This window comes from Syngnathus acus, chromosome 17 (genome assembly GCF_901709675.1).
Source record: "Syngnathus acus chromosome 17, fSynAcu1.2, whole genome shotgun sequence".
Taxonomy (NCBI): domain Eukaryota; kingdom Metazoa; phylum Chordata; class Actinopteri; order Syngnathiformes; family Syngnathidae; genus Syngnathus; species Syngnathus acus.
In genome coordinates this window covers 6,343,647-6,364,517 of record NC_051102.1, presented here as the reverse complement: position 1 = coordinate 6,364,517, position 20,871 = coordinate 6,343,647, and the positions used below count along the sequence as shown (strand labels likewise).

At 43.6% G+C, this 20,871-nt stretch overlaps 1 protein-coding gene across 1 annotated transcript; it reads left to right on the top strand.

Moving 5' to 3' along the window:
- Positions 1 to 1,052: 1,052 nt before the first annotated feature.
- On the top strand, positions 1,053 to 20,744 carry LOC119136994 (leucine-rich repeat and immunoglobulin-like domain-containing nogo receptor-interacting protein 3). Its single transcript, XM_037275937.1, has 4 exons — positions 1,053 to 1,648; positions 15,050 to 15,653; positions 15,764 to 16,507; positions 16,588 to 20,744. The coding sequence occupies exons 2-4, from the start codon at positions 15,099 to 15,101 to the stop codon at positions 17,155 to 17,157; spliced, it is 1,869 nt and encodes a 622-aa protein (XP_037131832.1). The 5' UTR covers positions 1,053 to 1,648; positions 15,050 to 15,098; the 3' UTR covers positions 17,158 to 20,744.
- The last annotated feature ends 127 nt before the right edge of the window (positions 20,745 to 20,871 follow it).

Sequence of the window (20,871 nt, the reverse complement as noted above, 5' to 3'; positions counted from 1 at the left end):
TGACGTCTCTTTGCATTCCTGTACCTGTGATCTGGTTCAGTGCAACACAAATTTTGCGTGTGAGTTGACTCCCCTGAGATATTGTATTGCGTAAAAATGAATGCAAAACATACATGTATATACAGCAACAAGTGTGCCATAGCCAAATTCATCTGAAAATAATAATTGATATAATATATTTCAAAACACGACACCTTGTGATTCATAGTAAAACAACCAATTGTGGAACCTAAAACAACATAAAATACAAAATAAATTAAAAAAACAAGTACCGTATTTTCCGCACTATAAGGCGCATCGGATTATAAGGCGCACCTTCAATGAATGGCCCATTTTAAAACTTTGTCCATGTATAAGGCGCGCCTTCAATGAATGGCCCATTTTAAAACTTTGTCCATATATAAGATATATACATTTGGCCCGCAGGCCGGACTTTGGACACGCCTGCTGTAGTGGCTCAGTATTGGTCCATATATAAGGCGCACCTGATTATAAGGCGCACTGTCGGCTTTTGAGAAAATTTGAGGTTTTTAGGTGCGCCTTATAGTGCGGAAAATACGGTAATATAAGAAACACATTTAAAATAATAACATAATTCCCCCATGTTATGGTATTGCGATTCCTACACTTAAACTCAAAACACATAATCAGGTCACTTGTATGTTGCAGCAGTTTATTTATTGTGTGCAGAACAATTGCTCGCTCCGCCAGTAGATGGCAAAAGATGTGCCGTGACCAATAAAAAGCTCAAAGTATTTTCGTTTAAGTGCTATTTGGTGTATCAAGCTTGAGATCCCGACACTTTGCATTCCAAGCAAGTTACTGATGAAAAAGTGCACCGAAGCGCCTCTACTGTTTATGTAAAATGTCTTTTCCCTTCCCTAGCTCTTCTAATCAATCAGTTTTTTTTTTCCTCCAGACTCAATGTTTGGCGAGCCTCACTCAACTGTACACAAGACGATTCTGTGATTTGTGAATCCCAGCAGCAGCAGAAGCAGCAGCAGATAGGCAGTGACTGAAAGGGTGAAGGCAAGGAGGGGAGGGGGAGATAAAGTGCTAGAGAGCATAGAAAGAGAGAGAGCGAGAGAGAGAGAGGGGGGGGGGCAATGAAAAGCATACTAAATGAGAGAGACTCTCATACCGAAGCGGACAGAAGCAAGCGCCGCATCTCGTCTCTCGCTACAACCTCAGACCTGAGCTGCAGGAGGAGCTGGAGGGCACCTTGACTATATAGACAAGCGCTTCCTTCAAGGATAAGACAACTCTTGCATGTAGACCCCCCCCCCCGCCCCTCCCCAACATCCTAGTGAACGCTGACACTTTTGCCCCAGGATTCATCTGGTGGACAAAATAACCAACCAAGAGTGAAGAGGACGAGTGCATATACGATCCTGCCGGAGGGAGGGATTGAAGGAAGTGTGGAGAGGGAGAGGAGGGGGGGGCGGACAGAGGGAGGAGGTGTGAGTGGCAGGTGCCGATGTCAGACTCCCAGAGTGAGAGTGGACGACACCGACGGGGGGGGACCTGAGGAACGTGGCACGTGCGGCGGCGGCGGCATTTTGGTAGCCAAGAGAGACAGACGACGGAAAATACATTCGCGTGCAGCTGGGCAGATGAGGAGGCATCAGGGACCACCGTTCAGTCCTGGGTAGGAACACACACACACACACACACACACACACACACACACACACACACACACACACACACACACACACACACACACACACACACATTTGTGCAGGTTTATTTTTATTGTCGTTGTAGAACTGCACGACATCATACGTATGCAATGAGATTATTTCTCGATGCTCTCCTGTAGCTGGATATGGTAACAAAAACACCATTTGACAAGAATCGTAAATATGTGTGTGTGTGTGTGTGTGTGTGTGTGTGTGTGTGCGTGTGCGTGTGTCAGTCTGCATCAATGTGTATGTGCATCTCCAAGGCTGACCATTCCGACAAGCCTCCCGAAACTTTTTCGAGTGAGAGCGACAGAAAATTAGAAGAAGAGGGGTTATTTTAATATGCAGTAGGTCAGAGGTCACCCGTTGCACCAGGTTACCCCAAAAGACCACAGGGGGGTAGCGCACCTGTTCTAATAGCGTACCAGTGATAAAACATTGTGATTTTCTAGGAACGTGAATATTTCAAAACTCATGCATACCTTCATTTATTTTCTACAAATACAATCTATGCCAGTCACATATAGTGACAGGTGCAATGACATGCTCTTCCACTAGATGGCAAAAGATACATACTGTATTTGGCTGACGTTTCTACATCTCCACTTGTTTAGCATCAGGCCAACGTGGCCGTCTCGACATAACGAATGACTTTATCGGAGCTACTAGACCGTATAACTTGTTTGACTCCTGCTCAAGGCGTGCAGCCCGTCTTATTTGTGTGCTGCGGGACGCATATAGCTTTGCTTAGCGTAGCTGTAGGATGAATGCCACGCCTACCCCACCTCGAATTACCTCGTATACACTTGACTAAAATGTTCTCGTAGCTACTTGTGAAAGACTGTATGGTCGGTTTTGAACCAGTTTCGAAAATACTCAGTCATATATTCTTTATCCTCTGTGAAAAACGACTCATGTGTGGAGGCTACGGACACTATGCACATGTTCTTTTCTCATGAAGTCTTTTTTTCCCCACAGTCTTCTGTCTGCCCGTTTTCTGATGTTGAACCCGGGCAAAGCGTGACCTCGGTGTCGGCTCATAAGCAGCAGCCACTTCACGTTTCATTGCGCACTAAATCCAGCGCATACACTATACGACTATGCAAATAGAAAAATGCTGGCGAATAAGCTGTGCTTCTAATCAGGCAATCAGCTCATTATTTCCTCTTCCTCATTAACTTGTTTGGGCTTCTTACTTTATACTCGTTGCCAGTTTTCACCCTCTCAGTGAAGTCAAAACAAGGGCAAAAAAACAAAATATTTTTAATAAGTAGACCATCCCCAAGCAAGATTGACTTGTCACAGTCCCTTGCTAGCTTATCTTTGCTAGCTTATAATTTATTTCGTCTGCTTATCTCTTCCGTGCATGCCTCTAACTTGTAAAGGAATGGTGTGCCACTGCTCTATCTGCTGCTTAAGCCTGAATGAAATACTCGTATGAAATGACAAGAACGAGACTGGAGAAAGGCCTCGCCTATATTTTCCACTATCTCGGAAGATTGTGGGGAAGACAGATGAGAGAATGGAACAGCAGAGTTGGGGATTAAATAAAATCTGATTATCTAATCAATAAAGAGGAAGTTGACGGTGTAATATAATGTACACCCACTGGACACTTCATTAGGTACACGTGCAAAATGAGAAATCCAATCCGAGAGCCAGACGAGTTTAGAAGTTGGTATTTGCTAAGAAGTATGAAAAACTCTATTTAGACTTGGACTGAATGATTTTAGACTGTTTTTTTAAAGTAAAGTTTCGACTTGCTTGCTTATTTAAGGTTAGCACTGAAAGCTGTTTGAGAATGGAGACAAAGGCTTGATTTTTTTTTTTGTTTTGTTTACAATTCAGTCAAAAAAAAGAATTATTTCGCCATCATGCAAGAACACCCGCTGTTCCTTTTTCTGATTTTATACATGCCCCTTTGCTTTCTTTCCTCATTGAAGTGATCATTTCTTGGCTGCAAGCGAGAGTTTTGATCAGGCCCGCCGCTCAGTAAACTGCAATACGATGTGCCGCGTGATTTTTTTATTTATTTTTTTAGTGCTGCAGGAGGTTTTCCAATTCCCACAAAGACAGCTTTATGTGTTTTTTAATCTTCTGTGGTGGGTTTCTTCATCTTATCGGAACATTTTTATTTTCCTTGGGACAAATAATAGAAAAAAAAAATAATCACCAAGACTGTTGTTTTCCTCAACCTGGGTCTATTTCAGGGATTGTCAATCGGTGGTTCGCGGCCTTCCCATGGTCCATGGCGGTATTGCAGGTGGTCCGCGAAATTAGAAATGGAAAATCATTTTTAAATATAAAATTGATTCATTATTTAGACTTGATTTATTTTCCTGCTAATTCTGAGATTTGTTTTAATGGTGAATGTGCCCGCATTTAAGTGCTGACAACGTTTCACCTTGTGATCATCCCGCTCGAAAGATCGCGGCTATTAGATTGCTGGATGGTGATGAGGGTTCGTGCACGGACAAGGACAGAAGATACACGTGCAACACGCACGAGCAAGTCCAGGTTACATGCATACGGAATGAACCACTGACCTTGCGCTTTCATCTGAGGTCACTTGCTAAATTGGATTTAATAATCTCTCCGGTCTCATTTAGCACAACATTTCAAGCAAGTGACGACGCTTATCTTGTTTTGTTTTTTTTATGTTCTGGCATCTGACATGTGGAGTCAATCAAAAATGTTTGCCCTCACTTTGTCATCATAAGGCAAGAACTGGCTGACTTTTACGACGCAACCTCCTAACCTGTACTTTGCTTTTCTTGATTTCATTTCGTTTGTCACAGTAGTCTGTGTTTCGCACCGCCGTCTTTTGCCCCCTTGTGCCCCCTTGTGCCCCCTTGTGCCCTTTTCATTTTGCTCCCTTTAATTCACTTTCTGCTCTGAATTTTCTCAGACATGACCCCCCCCCCCCCCTCCTCTGGGTCTTTGGGTTCTCAGCCAGTCTGGCTGTTTGGCTTTCCACTCCCTGGTGAAGTTTCTTGTGGCTGCACCTTAGAATGAATTAGCATTTAGTCATGGCATGCTAAAAAAAAAAAAATTCATCGTTTTGCTGCCACATTGTACCAGACGCTTTATTGACCTTCAAGCTGACCTTGAAATGGCGCAACAGTATTGCAAGCAGCGTCCACTCATTCCAATTATACAATGTCATTTCACACATTATGTATCGGCAATTCATTCGGAAATTTCATTATCACTCTTTTAACACATGAAACAGAATTGATAATTAGATGCATGCTGTTTTGGGACCTGAGTTCCCGTCGCACACGGCTCATTCTGTTGCGATAGCGGAACGGGGAATTGGAATCGTCTTTGATGCGACGCCGAGACTGCTGTCTCTCGCTGTGAGCTTTTGATGGATTCAAAGTTCGGACTCTGCCTCATTTCATTTTCCCATTGACTCAAGTTCATTTGTTAATTAACTTTGCTGTGTTATTGAAGTTTCCTGCTCTGGTTTGAAACAAAGCGTAAGGAGCCTCTTTGATTAGCCGTGATTAAAGTCGGCTGTGACCACTCCCACTACGGCGCAGTTCTCCCTTTCACCACGAGTAACACTGACTTCTTTTGCCCCACAAGTACTTATAATTGCCTGCTTTAAATGTCCATCTTGTGCTTAAGACTTCATTAAAAGCTGATGTAGGTCGTTTTTGGGTCACTGATGTTAAAGCTGCTCAATTACACTTTACCCTTTCAAACATGCATGTGCACACTGCGTGTGTTAAATGTTAATGCAGATTAAAACAGCACCTTCTGTTTGAAGCACAGAAGCCATTAATGAATTGGTCGTGTGATTGCGGGAAACCTTTTTTCTTCACTTTCCTGTTTAATTGCTTGTGCACGCGCGCGTGTGCATGCATGCGTGTGTGTGTGTGTGTGTAGCTAATCTATATAATGCCATCTGTACAGCCAAACCTAAGTGCAGCGGGGAACATTATTCATTAACTCTAACCACATGACCTCTGGCAAAGAGCACGACTGAAGCACCGTTTTGTGTGTTCATTTGTGTGTGTGTGGTTACTTGCATCAGGTCAATCAGTCTGCGATGCCTCTCTGCTCTTTGGCACTTTGATGTGTGATTCTCAGTAGATGATCCATAAGGACTCTGTTAATGGATGCTGTTTGGCCATTGATTTCTCCTCTGATCCCGCTGCTTTGTTCAGATGTAAGACCAAAAACGTATTTTCCTGCAACGCCGAGTTTGCCTCAGCTGAATGTGGTTTTCGCGCCGGGCCAATTGGATTTTAATGATCCGACTAGAATTTTTTTTCCCCCCCCCTTATCGCTGCCCATTGCTCCCAGGTGAAATTAACACCATAAAAGGAATATTATGAAAATAACCGTTTAGAACACGTGTTATCGTTTTCATTTTGGGACACATCGGCGTTATGGTTTTGTGGAAAGCGCTGTTATGTGTGTGAAAATCTAAATATATAGGCATAATCATCCTCATCACGTTGTTAAATATACTAAATTGCTGCTGCATTTCATGATTGTTAGTCATTTTTCACAGAGAATAAACAATATATGACTGCAAACAAACAAAATCCGTATGGTAAGAGTGAATTTAGTGAAAATAGTCCTTGATCAAAACTGAAAAAAGAATAAATGTATTTAACAAGAAACATAAAGCAGAGTAGTGCCCCCCCCATCAGAAAAAAATCCTTGTGTTTGATACAGGAGACAGAAGTGATTGCAATTAATATAATATAATTTCTTTTCTTTTTTGACATTTATTTCTGCAGCCTTTTTTCCCATTAGACAGCTTTCATAATGCTACTATTTTTGGGTCAATGTAGACGGCCAGATTTTCTCTGATGTCCTTTAGCAATGGCCTCTATTCCACACACACACACACACACACACACACACACACACACACACACACACACACACACACACACACACACACACACACACACACACACACACACACACACACACACACACACAGAGGGAGCGCAGATTCAGGCATTATTTCTGCCTCGCTGCTACACAAACAGGATCGCGGAAGCCTGGGGACTGTTCACCATCAACACACACACACACACACACACACACACACACACACACACACACACACACACACACACACACACACACACACACACACACACACAAACACACACATTGACACAAGCACATGTATGTCACCCTCCGTGCAGAACTGCAGCCATGTGGAGATCCCTCGGGAAGGCAAGCACATATGTGTGGCTTTGTCCTTTCTATGTGTCAAGTGTAATCATTTTTTTGAGGTGCTGCGGAGCTTAAAGGTTAGCTGCCGCTTTCAAACGGAATCCTTCTGGCACCCTCATTTATAAAACACAAGTGTCTTTAAATCATGTGGTCCACTGACCTTCGTTTGTTTTCCCGAAATTGGACACAGACCTGTTGTCCTGCAGCAAGGATGTCGGAAGAATCTGACGGTAACCGTTTTGTCTGCAGGCTTTAAATTCACAACATCGTTTTGCCGGATTCTGACCTTGACAAAGAAATTCAATTCATCCAGAAAAAATATCAACAAAGCTTCCTTCTCATGCCTCAGCTTAAGTTTCCTCAACTACTCCGGTTGTGACATTGTTGAGCAACCTGAGCGACCCGAGCTCCCTCCATTATCATCCTTTCCTCCATTTCAGCATTAATTCATAAATTTATGATGTGAATCCAAATTGAGCAAAGACTCTGTCCTCTTGGCTGCATGTCATTGGTCCAAAATGAATAATTCAGCTACTGTGCTTGAAAATTAGGATCAGGGAGGAAATGGAAATATTTTGGAGACACTCTATTCTGTTTATTTTCGATTTGTGCTGTTTTTTTTTTTTTTCCTTGCCTCTCTGCTCTTCCACCCAGCCGTTGGTACACTCGCCAGATTGAAAAGATTCTTCATTGTCTTGTCCTTGGGAGGGACTGCATGCTAAGCAGAAACTGCTTTCCTTCCTTTTCCTGCTCCTTCTTTATCTTTAGTACACGTATATTTTTCATCCACGTGTGATGTGCACGCATTTGCTCTCCCGAGGTTGTCATGGTGATGACAGATGCGCAGATTTCTACTGAATAGCTTTTAGCGCACCATTCAGTAGACCGATTTCCCTTTTTTTTTTTTTTCCTCCTATTTAATGTAATAATCAAACTGTCAAACCTTCCTGTCTTGTTATATAGAAGTGGATGTCCTTGAAAAGAAACGACAAATAAAAAGACACCTTATGTAATTTTGCTCCACCTCCTGAGGCTTCATTGAAACTTTCTCGCCATGACCTCTCGTGATGAACATTAGCGGCAACGAAAATGATAAGGGGAGTGAGTCCTTGAATTTTTACCGGGTGTACCCCAGGGAGAACTTCTATCATTGCTTTGTCTTCACTAGCTGAGCCCCATTAATATCTCCCCGAGCTGGAGGACGCTGCCGTTTAAATACCCCCCCCCCCCCCCCTCTGTGAATTTGTTCTGCCTTGGCTCCCTTTATGTCTACTTTTTGGGCCAAAGTCATTTGATAAATCAGCGGCAAAGTATTGGTCTTATCCGGATTTTAGTTCTACATGACATTCTTGCAGCCAGCTTTAAATTAATTCAAAGTGCAGGCTGTACCTGAGGAGAAATGTCACTGCCTGATATCATTTCTGTAATCGGGACTGCAGCTACATTGTCCGCTGACAATTTGCAGTCGTTAGTTATTTTATGACCTGACTGAGGGTAGATGAGCTGTAAACTCAAGCCCTAGGAAGGTGGAATTGGCCTCAAATGTCATTGCGGATAGCTTCGAGTTGTGGACACGGATTAGCTAATCGCTTCTGTCACCGTGCCGTTTCACTTTGGAGTCCTGATAACATCGGCAGGCTGCTGTCAGTCACAAACCACCCTCTCTCCCACTGGCTCGGCCATCTTGCCCATATGATCGCTTTTTTTTTTTCTTTTTTCTATATACCTCCCGGCCCCTCCAGCATCTCTTATTTGCTCAACTGCTTTTTCTGACCTTTCCAGAAACTTCCTCCCTTGAGATCCATTCACTGTTTTCTCATTCTCGTCAGTGATCTGTTTCGCTTCACAGTCCTGCTCTGCATTCTTTACAAAGCATTCTCACTTTTATACGACTCCCTTGTCAAAGTTTGTGTTTTTTGTGGCATGTTTGTCCTCCTTTGAGATTTTGGGTGGAAAAAGGATCCAATTTATCTCCTCTCCATCCCCCGTTAAACTCCTTTATTAAATTAAATTAAATTAAATTAAATTAAATTAAATTAAATTAAATTAAATTAAATTAAATTAAATTAAATTAAATTAAATTAAATTGATAATACAGAGCTGAGGCCTTTGTTTCCTCAATACAAATCCACATCTTTCCTTGTCATCCCCCCCACACATGGTTGTCATCCTTCCATTTTTCTTTTTCTTCTTTTTCCACCCTTACCTCCGGTTGCTTCTTTCCTTTCTTGTCAGCCTGTCTCTTCATGCCCATATCTGAAGCGGTTAGTGACAGCTCCCATTGGTTGCGTGGGAAGAATCAGAGAAGCGGGCAGCCAATCAGCAGCCGGCCTAACAGGGTCACGATTATCCGTGAAGGAGTGCAATTACCCCGCGTATGACATCCCTGCCATGTATGCGCATCTCATGCTCGCACCGTCACCTGCAAAAGCTCTTCTCATCTGGAGTTTATTCATTGATATTTAAAAGCCGTCTTCTTCATTTGGGTCAAAGCCAAATGAAAATTGCGGCCACAAATTCTTCCTTTGTCACTCTTCAAAGACCATGAAAGCTTTCGCACTTCCTCCCTCCCCCTCCCATTTATCTTCTGCAAATCACATGCATCTTGGTCATGTGACCACTAAATGAAAGATTCAGCCATAAAAACGATGCCGGTTGGAAGCTTCGGCTTTATCGAGCAACAGCAGGATTTCTCTGTGCCTCGGAATAAGAGTCAGACTTAATTTGCATCATTAAATTGTCAAGCAGCGAAATAGCTCCGACCTTCGTCCATCATTAGTGACTCCTTCCCTCCTGTTTCATCCATCATACTGTCTGGTTTCCATCAGATGACAGGCTGATATTTGCATAATGTTTCCCGTTATACAAACTCATTTTATTCACAGTGGATCGTGGACGTCTTGCTTTCACACCTATTGAATTGATTTTTTTTGTTCTGACTCCAAATCCACATTTCCACAAGGTCGAAAATGGGGCGGTAGCCTTTTGGGTGAAGGGGGGGGCGGGTTCTCCTCAGAGGCACCTTGGCTATCATCTCAATCTACGTCCAAACGTGATTTCACTCCCCAATCGGCCGCTCCGTTTTGTTATCAGGACCCTCATTAGCCTTCAGACAGGAAATGGCCTCCATTCCTAACCCGCCTCAACCTCCGTAATCATAACCAAGATGGCTCTTTTTCGGTAGTACACCTCATCTATCATCCAGCTCCACAACTGACTTTAAAAATGAGGCCAAAATATCTCGGTTTTAATCTTTCAACGGACATGATCAAGATGAAAATATCGAATAAAATGAAGGAGTTAGGGATTTGAATCTAGTTTGAGTTAAGTGCCTTCATTTCACGACCACGCTCAAAATAGCTCGTATCTCAAACCTATAAAATAATCACTCCAACGGTAAAGAGCTTCGTCTCACCAGGCTCCCTTCAAGTCGTTTAAAAGATTTTCTTTTCTCACAGCGCCCAAGATTTTCTGACACACGAGCTACATAATTAACGAGCCTTCTCCATCCACACCAGTAATAAGGCCAATGATATCCCTGGGGTGAGACTAATTTAATGCATGTCATATTGTATGTCACTCAAAATCATGACTGTCTACTTGTGTTAACGTTTTTAGAATCCCTTTGCTGAAGGGTCACTTTTGATTAAATATTGGATTTATAAATAAAGTCATCTGGCTTTTTATTACCTTTTGATTCCACCCAATTGTGCTTTAACGCCTTGACTTGTCCCCTAATGTGTCACGCCGAGATAAACAATTGCGCCGGATCGTTTTACCGCAAGACATCTGTCCTCTTTGTCAATTTCTGCGCGAGCGTGGCCACAATTTGACTTCAGTTGTGCACGTAGCAGTTCTAACGACTTGTAAGAATTGAACGTGCCGAGCGGTTGGCACGGTGCCCGGCTTGTGATCGATGGCGCCGGCTCTTGATCAAAACTACGGTGCGGACACAGATTAGAAGTCATGCGATGGAAACGCAACACAGTTGAAGTGAGGAAGACAGAAAAAGATTCTTGTTGTGGATAACAGGTCCAAGCTTGACACAAAGCCATTAAGGCGGGTTCAAATCTATTTTTACGCCACTCATTGTCAAATTTCCAGCTAATTGTTTCGGCTTTTCTGCGATTGACTTTTGACACGTCCAGATTTGGCAGTCAAGCTCACGTGAGGTGTCTGTGACATAAGTAAATATACGCACGACATTAAAAGTGACCTAAATTTAGTGTTAATGTGCGGGTGACTTTTTGTAAACTAATCTGCTCCCCTTTTTAGCCCCTCGGTATGCTACTAATGTCTGCCGATTAAGCCAAAGAGACCGATGCCCCGGAGGTTTACGAACCTTGAACCTTGAGGTCACGTGACTTCATTAGGATCTGGAAACTGTGATGTCACATGGTAGAAATAGCGTGAGATTTGCAATCTGAGCGGTCGATGGAAAAACGAGAGGCCTGAAAGTTAAAGTGGGGGGGGCTTCAACATATGTGTACTTAGTATACATCCCGCCGCTTTCACGCCTCATCTGCCTAATCAAAGGTCCATTGTTGTCGTCGCATTAAAAGCTAAGCATCATGACAGCACAGGCGCGTTCCCCATCTCTGTCAGTCGATTGTGTGTTATGAGGGTCGTTATAGCCGGAATTGTCGGTGCAAAGCAACAGATGGGAAGTTAGATTCAAATTGGCTGCACCGCCGATGAAGGGAACAAACAACACTTTCAATAATGTCGTGTTTTGTTTTGCGCTTTAATACTGACGTTCCTGCTGTGGCGAATGACTGACTGATGCTGGGTACTCTTCTCAGATGTCAAAACATTTTCATGTGTCGACTTATGTGGAGCATTTTTGATGCACATCACTGAAATGATCTGGGGGAGGTCTTTTTATCATTATTATTATTTTATTTTTTTATATTAATTATTTAAAAGAAATGAGCATTATTATTATAATATTTAATAATACAATAAAATAAATATACAAAAATATATATCATTATTATTATATTTTAACAAACAAGTATGTTGCCAATAACATTACCTGCAAGGAAAGGATGATGTTTTGACAAGTAGGTGGTTCCATTTCCACGGGGAGCATGCACAAACAAATACAACTCGCCTCCACACACACACAAGTAAACAAACCAGCAAAGCCAGCGCTGTGTGGGAGCACTTAAAAAAAAGAAAACACGGAAAAATCCAAGATGTGTTTTTCTCTGCAACACTTTTGATAGAATAATCTGCAAAGAGGAATGACATAAGCAATCAACCGCACACATATAAAATTGAACATAATGAGGATTTTTTTTGCATAATTTTCATTTTGAAATGCCGCATAAAAGTGCTCTATGATTGCAATGAACTCAACTCCGTTATTCTAAAAAGATGCTTCAAGCTGCATATTGCCACTTGGTGATGGGAGGGGGAGGAGGGGGTGGGGGGGTCAGTGCAAAAAGATTTTGCATAAGTCACAAGCTGTCTCACTGATGAGACGTCAACCTCTGTGTGTGCACGCAGCCATCAAGCAAGAGGGCTGATGCATCCCCAGAGGACGGAGCTGTGAGTCTCGCACACTGCGCACAAACGAGCCAAAGACACAACGTTACATCATAAACGCCATCGATTGTGCTTTGCTTCCATGATGTGTGCAGTTGTGTCGTGGTAAATTCCTGAAGCCGTACCAAATACAATTTTGTTGTATTTGTATTCATGACACATGCAGGCTGTGCTCTTACTAGCAGCTGTTGTTAAAAACAAACAAAAAAAAGCTACATGTGGGCTTGTATAACTTCAGGTAAGATTTTATTGATTGGCTTCCTGGAAGGGAATTTTAACAGCCTCATTGCCTGTAAAGAGATGTTATGAGCGACGATAGCCGTGCGTGGCTGCTGTTGGCCGATGAAGCTGAGGCTTGAAGGGAAAATCTTTACTTTATTGCTCCAAAGGGTTTCACAAACTTATATTTTGATCTACAAACACTTTGTACTACGGAAACAGAGAATTTCTTGTTACTTTTCTCTATCGTAAGATCCCTTCTTGTCTTTCGATATGTAGCTGAGATTAACTAAAGGTCAAACTTGACCGTATGTCAGTCTCCATCAGTTTACACCCGCTGGCATGTGACTCATTGAGAAGGACGAAGAAGGTTACGTGACTCGGCAAGATGATGAGCATCTTTTGTTGTGGACAGCTCACAACAATAGTGACTTTTTTATTCTACTCCTTACATTTGTAAACAGTCGAGTGTCCTCTGTGTACGACGGGAATGTGTGTTCAGCATCTGCCCTTGAGTTGAGCCGTAAGGACCTTCTCTCTCACAATGTCAACTCACCCATTCATGCTGTGCCATTTTTCGGTAGGATAACGCTCGGGGGGTTTCGATTTGGCTTTTCATGCGGCACAGAGCTTTAAAGGCCGGAATATTCACACAATAACATTACATCATTTCGTTTGAATGCAGAACTGCCTGAATGTTTGTTTAGGAGCCGTGGTGGTGCGCTCTGTTCCAACCAGAAGCAGAGGTTTGCTGTTTTTTTGTTACGATCATGTTGAACGCTTGCCGCCTGACAGCACGAGGCTGAGTTGTCGCTGAGAACTGGGTCAGTTTGAGCAGCAGTCTGCATAGCCGCTTTTTGTTTTGTCTCCCAGCGAAAAATGGAAAATTGTGCCAGATTTGGGGCCGGGCTTCAAGATATGTGTTTTGTTTTCTTTTGTAAAATGGAGGAACAGTTATGTCCTCAGGCTTGTACAAACCCCACGGGATTCATGGCTTTCCATTTCATTTCCATTATTTAAAACCATTGTCCACCATAAACACAATAAATAATATATATAAATAAATATATATATAAATATATATATATATATATATATATATATATATATATATATATATATATAAATCAAGTCTAAATAAATCTTTTCTTCTTAAAAATCTTACAATTATTTTCCATTTCCAATTTTGCAGACCACCTGCAATACTGTCACGGACCACAAGAGGGCCACGGGCCACAGGTTGACAACCCCTGTGATAACCGAAGGCTCAAATTCCCACAAACTTAGATGTTCTCACCTCTATACTGAGAATCGAATTAAGAACGAGCTGTTTACTAGAAAATGTTCCAAGTACAGAGCAGAAAGTGGAGCAAACAATTGCTGTTTTTGCTTTTTGCTGCTGTTATTTAATCATCTCGAGAACCTTAGCCCCTTGCTCGCAGTTGTCGGCCGTTCACTTGTAATGTGATTGAGTAAATAGCACAAGATTTGTGGATTATTGCTCTTTGCCTGCGCTGGCTGAGAGGTGGGTCTCTGTTATTACATTTTGGCTGCATATAATTCCTGTGACTTGCACACAAGCCCTCTCTCATGAAATTACTCTCAGAGAAACCTTGTGGTGGATTTGTCTTCATCTTCAAAAAGTCCATCTTTTCAAAACATTTCTTTTTCCTTCGCAAGTGGAACGACGCTGAGTCGCTCAAGATCTGATGGCCGAAAGTGTCCATGTCGAAAACTCGAGCGTGGGAGGAATGACTGGTTGCTCAAAGGAACGTTCAAGCACAAATGATTCATCTCATCTGTGTGCAAGGAGAAAGAAAATGATTTCCAATCTGTGACCGGCAAAAAGGCTTCTTCATCCTACGCACTCGCGCCTCATCACACACCTGACCAAATAGCCCAATATGACTTGAGTTTGTGACGCCAAATACTTTTCTTTCGTGTCTTTGTTTATGCACTGCGATGATAAATTCCTTTGTTCAAATGGAACAGTCTCAGTGCAACAAGGAGACGCATGCGTACATGCATAAATAATGTGACTTGCAAGAAGCTCCTCGTGTCCCAGTTCCCCCATCCAAAACCATAGATGAATTAGTCAAATGACAAATTATCTTAAATATCTTAAACGGATCGGCGTACCCGACGGGAGCTTGTCAGTAGTATTTTTAAACCGTGTCATGATATGCCGCAAATCTCTCCGGCTTTCGGTATGATATTACTTAAGCCACTGGAAGCATGGATAATTTATGGCAGAGTGGATGTAATTTTTATGAGCCTTCAAGATAGCAGGCGATAGGCTTCATCTTTAATTTCCACAACCTTGAGAGTATTTTTACTCACGCTTGACATATTTGACTCCCTCTTCCTGTCTTCTGTTTATCTCACAGGTGCAAGTGACCCTGCCTGCAATAGGGGAGGAATCCCAGAACCAGGGCCATGATTGGCTCACCTGGCCCTGGTGGGCGTGCCTTAGTGCCACGGCCGAAAAAGTGGCGGGCAGTCCTGGCTGCTTCTCTGGTTGCCGTCTTAACTTTGACGCTGCCGGGAAGTAGCCAGGCCTGTCCGCCGCGTTGCGAGTGCTCGGCTCAGCTGAGGTCGGTGTCGTGTCAGCGGCGGCGGCTCACCAACATCCCCGAAGGAATCCCCACCGAGACACAGCTCCTGGATCTCAGCAGGAACCGACTCCGATGGGTGCAAGCGGGCGATCTAGCACCGTACCCCCGGCTGGAGGAAGTGGATCTTAGCGAAAACCTCATCGCCACATTAGAACCCAATTCCTTTGCGAGTCTGCCCAATCTGAAAGTGTTGAAGTTGAGGAGCAACCAATTGAAGTTAGTGCCCATGGGGGCCTTTGCCAAACTTGGCAATCTGACCAGCCTGGACCTGAGCGAGAACAAGATTGTGATTCTGTTGGACTACACCTTCCAAGATCTTAAGAGTTTGAAACACCTGGAAGTGGGAGACAATGAACTGGTTTATATTTCCCACAAGGTAGTCTTCAGCGTTACGATGCGAATGATTGCATGACATCATGATAAGTCTAAGCTGTTTTGAAGGAACATCACAGTAACCATTCAATCCTCTGTTTACCAAATTTTCAGGCATTCTCAGGGCTACTGGGACTGGAAGATCTCACCATAGCCCGCTGCAACCTGACATCCATCTCAGGCCAGACGTTGTCCTATCTCCGCAGCCTGGTCACCCTCCGCCTCCATCACCTCAGCATCATGGCTCTGGAAGACCAGAATTTCCGCAAGCTTTCAAATTTGCGAGCTCTGGACATCAACCACTGGCCATACCTGGAGTACATCTCACCTCTTAGTTTCCAGGGTCTGGATCTCCACTGGCTCTCCATTACCAACACCAACATCACGTCCGTCCCATCTGGCTCCTTCAAAAACATGGTGCATCTAACCCACCTCAACCTTTCTTACAACCCCATCACAGCACTGGAGCCTTGGGCCTTCAGAGATTTGCTGAGGTTGAAGGAGCTCATCATGGTCAGCACAGGGTTGGTGACAGTGGAGCCCCATGCTCTCGGAGGTCTCCGTCAGCTCCGGGTCCTGAACTTCTCCTCAAATGACCTTCAGACTTTGGAAGAGGGTTCCTTCCACTCTGTGAACAGTCTGGAGACTATCAGAGTGGACGGGAACCCTCTCGTATGTGACTGCCGTCTGTTGTGGATCCTGCAAAGGCGCAAGACCCTCAACTTTGACGGCAGAGTACCGGTGTGTGCAGGGCCCGTGGAGGTGCAAGGGGTCATCCTGAGTAGCTTCACCGATTCTGCACTCTTTGATCATTTTACATGCCAGAAACCTAAAATACGCAACCGCAAGCTTCAGCAGGTAATTGGATGGATATTTATTTAGGCTAGGAAATGGCGCCAAAGCACTACTTTTACACTTTTGTTTGCCGCTTCTTCCAGGTGACAGCTCGAGAGGGCCAGCCGGTGAATTTCCTTTGCCGTGCCGAAGGAGAACCGACGCCGGCTATCATCTGGATATCCCCACAGCGTCGACGGATCACAGCTAAGAGCTCGGGCCGCGTCACCGTTCTCCCAAGTGGCACCTTGGAGATCCGTTACGCCCAGCTTACTGACAGCGGAACGTATATCTGCATCGCCAGTAATGCCGGAGGCAATGACACTTACTTTGCTACGCTCACAGTTCGCAGCCAGCCAATGGATGCAGCCTCAGCCTTTTTTCTCAATCGCTCGCTCTACAGCGGCGAGTTCTTCAATGATACAAACCTGAATAGCACTCGGGTGTTCCTGAAATTTACCTTCGACTTGACCACCATCTTGGTCTCCACGGCAATGGGTTGCATCACTTTTCTGGGGGTGGTCCTCTTCTGTTTCCTGCTCTTGTTCGTGTGGAGCCGAGGACGTGGCCAACGCAAGAACAACTTCACAGTGGAGTACTCCTTCCGTAAATCCGAGCCCGCTACGGGGAGCTCTTCCGGAGGGACCCGGAAGTTTAATATGAAAATGATATGAAACAACGCAGCCAGGGGTCCCTCGGGGGAGGCATGAGCACGTCTCAAAAAAAACGTGTTTGACACACGTAAACACACACAGCCACTGAATCGCACCATGATTGCTGTCAATGGCTTCTATTTTAAAACAGGAGCCAGGATTCAATCTGTAAAAAGTCATGTTTCAAATTATACAGGAAGAAAATACAAAAAGTGATGGAAATCTTTCACGCTTTATATCAATTCATGGAAGAGTGGCTTTCTCTCTGCTTTCATTAATAGGGGATTGGGGGAAAAAAAAGTCATGTTAATTTAAATTTCTCATGACTGCTGTTTTGCAGTTGGGTCATTTAAAAAATTTTTTTTAATAATTTTCTTGATATTAAGTACATGTTCTTAAGAAGCATGCATGGCAGACTGAGACAATGGTTAAATCCTTCAGTGATGTCACCAATTATAATTTACTCGACAAAATGTATATAAATATTTACAGATCACTTATTGAAGCTTTGGAATGAGGAAAAAGATTTGGTCTTTATTGGGTTATTTGCGACATTAGCTGTGTGAGTTTGGCACGAGCACGCCGGCCAAGGGTTGCCATGGTGTTTTGTGTCCATGTAGTTTGGTTCAAAGACAAACCCGCTGGACACAGAGCACCATGGCAACCAAAAGAACCAACGCAACAGAGAGCAGGCTTGTTTGCCAAAAGCGAGTATGGGGGGGTCAAGTATAAAGGATGGAAGCAGTCATCTTCCTCCTCTTTGCAGCATTAAAAGGCAAACGCTGAGCTGCAATGGGCAGATGAGCGCTGCTCTTTTGTCCCTCAGCTCTCTGCTGCGTTGGTGGACAGCTGACCTTCCAAACGCTGCCAGGGGGGGGCAGCCTGGATGGTTGGCACCTACTCAGAGGCAGACAGAGGACACGCCGCAGACAACACGCTGACACGTGCGCAATCATCCTCACACATCCAAAAATGAGTAACCTACATCTTGCAGTACACGGACAGTCGATGTTCTCTCAGGAAAAGGCAAATTACGAAAGTGGCTATCGGCTAGAACATTCCAGCAATAATTCATTCCCTGGGCGAAAGTTGTTATATATTTATGAATGAAGAAACTAAGCTTTGCTTTTATGGAGTATCTTAAAGCCCGTGCAGCAAAGAGATTTTCATTAGTGCAAAAATGAACAAGCTTGTGGTGCCGAGTCCAACCGTCAACACGTACCGCCGACGTGTGTGCAGACTCCCATTTAACCGAAATTTGAATGTGATTGGATGATTCTGTCCACAGACAACCAAGTTACATGGGGGTGTGCACACTTTTGCAACCATTTTTTTCCTTCAATGAAATACAGATTATAGGTCAGATAAATAATGAATTTGCGCTTGGTCTAGCGATCATACATATTTTTTTCATAACGCACAAACTTGGCATTTGAATGGCAGCTGTGTGGACTTTTGATGTCCACTCGGTACACACCAAAAAAAAAAAGCGTGCCTGCTCTTTCTCTGTCTCTGCGATGGTCGGCGTGCAAATGTCTCTGCCTCCCCTAGCCCAGTGCACCCCCTACTCCCCCCACTTGCCCAACCTTCCCCATACACCCCACTGGGTCCTCCTTTTGGGAGGGGTCCCTGGCTGGAGACCACAGAAACAAATGTAAATGAAGTCACGTTAACCCTACCCACAACATCTGCATTGTGCAGTAGAAAGTGGTACTGTGTTTTTTTTTTGTCAGTAGCTTCTCTCGGAGCTGATCTGTTGTTTCTTTCCGTTGTTCGTCATCCAGTTTTGAGTTCCTCGTCTTTCGTCATCTGTAACCCGTTTCTCCGTGTGGGCCTGTTCTGTTCTCAACACATACTTAAGCTCCCTCAGTGTGGAAATTTTAATAACTTAGCACATATTTTGTTCAGATTCTAAAGGGCATTTCTGTCATGAGCTAACCAAAAATAATTTCAATTGCCCATGTCTGAGTTTGTTTCATATTTAAACAGATCAGTTCATTTAATGACATTTTATTTCGGCATTTCAATTTGATTTTAGCTTAGAAATGATTAAAGTAACTGACAGATCAATTTTATTTTGTCGTATTGACTCCCTGTGTTAAGAACAGACCCCCCCATGCACCCCCCTTCCAAATCGTAATTGTATCCTCTCCCTTAATCACGCCACTTGTGTTTCCATTCGTCCATCTTCCCCAGTGGAAATTAGGTTTAGAAGACATCAGGAATGTCCGTAGTGATCTGCGATGGTGTTATTATGTGCACATCAATATAAGAATAGTTAAGGGTGAGTTTTGTTGTTAACTTCCTTCTCTGTCTTCTCCCTCTTTGCCATCTTTCTCCCTCTGGGCCTTTTGGCATCCTCCTTCTTCTCCGGTTCACAGTATTAGGCTGGAATGTGGTTGTGTGGTAGTAGACACGTGTTCCGTGTGCTCGTTGTGTCGTCGTGGTGGGATGTCATTCAAACTGGTTGGAGTTTTTAAAAAAAATATGGAAGGGGTGACCCAGGATTCCTAAAAACAAAAGAAAATCCCTCCTTCTCCTCCCAAAACATGACTGGGACTTTCCTGCTCTGCACTGGGATATTTCTCTGGCTGTGATTTTTTTTTTTCTTCTACAGATTTCTTCCACTACACCTGAAGAAGAACGCCATCACCACAACCCAACGCATAATGCTTTGGACATTGACATTTTACTCAAGGATCGAAAGAACCACTCAGTCCCTAAGAATTTTTTTTTCTGCTTCTTTTGCTTGTATCCATTTGCAAAGGCTTTGAATCAAGCCTTTCCGAGCATTCCCTCCGTAAGCATTGAGTAGCTTTAAAACCATCGCCTCCGTCTATAGCTCGATTCATCTCTGCTGCGATTCTTCAGAAAGTAGGCTTAGCAACGTCCCCCTCCTCCCTCCTCCCTCCTCCGGTATGCCTGAGGTTGGTTTAGCGTCACCGAGACGCTCCATTCACAGCAGCAGCAGATTTATTAGGATATGAGAAACGCTTGCATTATGTAGATTGTTCTGGTTTCAACATCTGACTCGTATAAATTCAAAAACGTCCTAAATTCCGATGACAAACGTAACCATCACTTTGGACTTGGCTCTCCGTCATTCCAGCCACCTCTAAATGAATGAATCTTCACTCCAGCTCCCACAGTTGATATTTTGATTGGATCAGACATTCATAGGATGACAGTGAAGCCAGCTTGGCTGATTTGGTAGCCTATTAGTCACATTTCCAAAACAGACTTCTCAGAAATAGTGGAGGCCAGAAATATGTAGATGCAAATGACTGCAAGTGCAATTGTCAACAGATATTCAAACGTGTGAGGCAAAACTGGGATGTCTGAAACCCGTCCAGAACATTTCCAGCTACAGTAGTGTGGCAATACTGTACTGTGCTGCCCTCTAGTGGCCAGTAAGAATAACACCAAGAGCGCTGGGCACTACGACGCTGCTAGAAGATGACACCTTTTGGTTTCTCGGTAACAAATAATTATAAGGAGACTAAAATTGACTGTTGTGGTCATTGACTAGTCAGTGCTGTAATGATTTTCTCACAAGGCTCCAATAGAGCAAAAGCAACTGTTCTTTTTCCTATTTTCCTCACCGCCTACCAAATAATTACTCACATCATTGGCGCACTGCCTTTGCCGAGTCATCGCTCTTTTGCCAAATGCTTACCTGCACTTGTTTGGGACCAATGACAAGAAGGACTGACAATGCAGAGTAGACATAAAAAG